This window comes from Acyrthosiphon pisum, chromosome A1 (assembly GCF_005508785.2).
Source record: "Acyrthosiphon pisum isolate AL4f chromosome A1, pea_aphid_22Mar2018_4r6ur, whole genome shotgun sequence".
Taxonomy (NCBI): domain Eukaryota; kingdom Metazoa; phylum Arthropoda; class Insecta; order Hemiptera; family Aphididae; genus Acyrthosiphon; species Acyrthosiphon pisum.
The window spans coordinates 131,820,431-131,824,337 of NC_042494.1; the positions used below are offsets into that span (position 1 = coordinate 131,820,431).

General features: G+C 26.6%; 2 protein-coding genes across 3 annotated transcripts in view; both read left to right on the forward strand.

The window, feature by feature from the left end:
- LOC100169138 (signal-induced proliferation-associated 1-like protein 1) overlaps window positions 1-3,907 on the forward strand; it is a 55,249-nt gene that overhangs the window by 19,662 nt on the left and 31,680 nt on the right. The gene's annotated exons all lie outside the window — the stretch shown is intronic.
- LOC107884957 lies at window positions 2,628-3,882 on the forward strand. Of its 2 annotated transcripts, none has more exons than XM_016808123.2 (3): window positions 2,628-3,465; window positions 3,547-3,630; window positions 3,693-3,882. In XM_016808123.2, exons 1-3 carry the CDS (start codon window positions 3,362-3,364, stop codon window positions 3,808-3,810), a joined length of 306 nt encoding a protein of 101 aa, XP_016663612.1. In that variant the 5' UTR covers window positions 2,628-3,361; the 3' UTR covers window positions 3,811-3,882. The 2 variants fall into 2 exon arrangements, with proteins under 2 accessions (XP_016663612.1, XP_016663611.1); XM_016808122.2 differs by having other exon boundaries at window positions 2,628-3,135.

A 3,907-nucleotide genomic window follows, 5' to 3' on the forward strand; every position in this document is an offset into this window, starting at 1 on the left:
TTTTTTTGAGCTATTTATAGACAAATGAAATTTTCAATTTTTCTAAGTATTTTTTTTTAAAATAACGATAAAAAATTTTTGGTTGGATAGAAAACTTTGAAAATTTAATACAAGGTTTCTTATAAGTTGTTCTCACAGTGATAAAAAAAAATCCAAAATCGTTAGTCACAATTTTTTTTTATAAGTGCTTAAAGTTTAAATTTATACGAAATATGTCAAAATTGCGAAAATTTGCAAGTAATTTTGTGGTTGAAAAATCGTAAAATTTTTTTCTTTTATAACTAAGCTTTTAAAATTTGGTACAAGGTTCTCCATAAGTTTTTCTTTAAATATCTGTAAAAAAAACTCAACCGGACTAAGACAAAAAATTTTTAGGAGTGTTTGAAATTTAAATTTTTACAAAACCGCATTAAATAACGGTTTAGCCTCAAACGATTTTTGATATTTGTTATTATTCAAAAAGTATGAGTCGTAGACACTTGAAAATTTTACCAGTTGTTTAAATTGACATTTTCTTTATATAGTTTTATTTTCAAAATATTTCACTAATTTTTAATCTATTTATAGGCAATTGAAATAATCGATTTTTTTTGATTTTTTTTTTATAAATGTTGATAAAAAAAAATTAGCTGGGACAAAATACTTGAAAATTTAATAGAAGGGTCCACATATGTTGTTCTAACTCCCATTCAAAAATTATAAAAATACATAGCACAATTTTTTTTTTATAAGCATTTAAAGTTCAAATTTTGACTAAATACGTAAAAATTACGGCAATGTTCAAATAATCTTAAACAGAAATTCATAAAAGTTTTTCTTTTTAATTTCTAAGATTTGGAAATTTAATACAAGGCTCTTATATCATATTTTTACAATAGCAGTTGCAAAATAAAAGGAATACATACATTGTCACAATTTTTATTTATAAGCATTTAAAGTTCAAATTTTGACAACATATTATGTAAAAATCACGAAAATTCGTAAATTATTTTATGCTAGAAATTCATAAAAAATTTTCCTTTTATTTCTAAGATTTCAAAATTTAATACAAGGCTCATAATATATTTTTACAATAGCAATTGAAAAATAAAAGAAATATATAGTCACGAATTTTTTTTTATAAGCATTTAAAGTTCAAATTTTGACTAAATACGTAAAAATTACGGCAATGTTCAAATAATCTTAAACAGAAATTCATAAAAGTTTTTCTTTTTAATTCTAAGATTTGGAAATTTAATACAAGGCTCCTAACATATTTTTACAATAGCAGTTGCAAAATAAAAGGAATACATTGTCACAATTTTTATTTATAAGCATTTAAAGTTCAAATTTATACGAAATATGTCAAAATTGCGAAAATTTGCAAGTAATTTAGTGGTTGAAAAATCGTAAAAATTTTTTCTTTTATAACTAAGTTTTTAAAATTTGGTACAAGGTTCTCCATAAGTTTTTCTTTAAAAATAATATATCCTAGACTGACAAATCATCTCCGTTCAGAATCGTTTTTCGTATACAATGATATAATATCATTGGATTCAAATTTAATTCCATCCATTACAGTAACCCACTTGTAACCTACTGTACAGCAGAGCGACATCCACGACTTACCCGCCTTTTTTGAACTCGGTAATATATGTTTCACATTGTGGTGGTTTAGATACAGAGTTCTTTAATAATTCTGTTACACAAGTCGGATCTGACTCACCGTTGTGTATCATTTCATTAAAAGTGCAAACGAATATATTAGCTACTTCTATACAGTTATTAAGATTAGGCCATAAAAAATATTTTGAAACCATAAAGCTCGTCGTCTTCACTTTTAATTGAAGTTTCCCCAGTAGAATTTGGACAGGTGAGAAGTAGCGGTATCATATAATAGCAGATCATTGTCCAAAAATCCATTTTTAAATTAACAGCAGGCAACAGCTTATCTAATTAAATAGTTAAAATATTTTATTTACAAATTGAAAAGTAAAATAAAGTTCCGTATATAAACAAAATATTTATATTTCTTACCTTTCTCAAGATATCAGTTTTGTTAGGTTCTGTGTTCAATGTAGATTCTCGAATAAAATAAAATTTACAAATTATATGAAAAATTGAAAAATTTGAAAGCAATCACTCGAAAGCGTTTGTCAAAATGAAATAAATTGACGAAATGGCGTCCTACTCAAGACTGCCGCACTCGCACACCCTTGGGCCGATAAAACGTATATGGATGGGCGTTGGTGGCTTCATAAGTGTTGTGAACCCTGTCTGTATGCTATATGCATTATAAGATATATAGTAATAGTTGTTGCATAGTATAGTAAGTAAGCATTGTTTTGTGAATATGCAGAGTCACGCGGTCACATAGTCTGAAGGATTTCGCTGCGTGGACAGTTTTTAGCCCGAGCGAGCCCCTTCCGCGGTGTCTCACTGTCTATGTAATTTAGTACTGTCTAAGTATCGTGCATAACCTCTGTTATTTAAGTCTAATAAATATTCTGTTTAATTAAATTTCTTTTGATTTGATTATTCTAATAAAATATAGTGATAACTAAAACAACGCATTAATTTTTCCATCCGTCGAGGAATATTTTATTATTATACCTACATTTATACTTATTGTATTTAAAATATGTTTAAAAATCGAAGTGAATCAAACAATTTAAAGATTGTTAAAATTTATTTTTTACCTAATCGTTTACATATCAACTTGAAAGAAGCAATACAAATACTCAACAAACCATATATAACGGAAAGCATTGAATGTTGTACACAAATTAAGCCACAATCAGGTGAGTGGTACATATATATTGAATATAATAATGAACTAAATAAAATTTCGGATGGAATTGAGTGGGTAGCAACAGGTACTACTATGTTACCCAATAAGAAACATCCAATGTTAATAGCTGAATATTTTAGTTCTGAAAATATTTACAAAAGTGTGTTTAAATTAAAAAAAAAAAATAAATATAACGCTTCATTGGTGAATTATACGAATAACCCACTACAATTGGACTCACCCAACGGTGAAATTGAAAAGTGCAAAGCACGCGCTGCCAGAAAAAAATCTATCAAAAGCATAATGAAAAGACGTTTTGGGAAAAGGAATACAACAGAAAGCGCAACTCAAAATAGTGGAAATTTGTAAGTTTAAAAAAAATAGTCTTAGCATTTACAACATAAAATAAAAATACCTATATACTTTATGTTCATAAAAAATTTTAGTGAGTATAATAACTGCGATTTGCCATCTACTTCAACTTTAATACCTGCAGTACAATTTATGGAAATAGCAGATAGTGGAAATTTGTAAGTTTAAAAAAAATAGTCATAGCATTTACAACATAAAATAAAAATACCTATATACTTTATGTTCATAAAAAATTTTAGTGAGTATAATAACTGCGATTTGCCATCTACTTCAACTTTAATACCTGCAGTACAATTTATGGAAATAGCAGATAGTGGAAATTTGTAAGTTTAAAAAAAATAGTCATAGCATTTACAACATAAAATAAAAATACCTATATATTTTATGTTCATAAAAAATTTTAGGGAGTATAATAACTGCGATTTGCCATCTACTTCAACTTCAATACCTGCAGTACAATTTATGGAAATAGCAGATAGTGAAATATCGTAAGTTAGTTAAATTAGTATATTTATTTCTAATAAAAATAACGAATATAAAACTTTCCCAGTGAATGTAACACAACACCAATTGAAGAAATGTCCAGTTTTAGTGGGATCAACGATTTGGATATTTCAGATATAACATACCATAAACTCGAAACCACGATAGAAAGTATCAACAGGTAATACTATCTGTATACACTGTTATTTCTAATAATTATTTCTTTTTATTATTTCTTGTATTATGACTAAAAAAAGTTGACTTCATTTAAATTTTTTACTC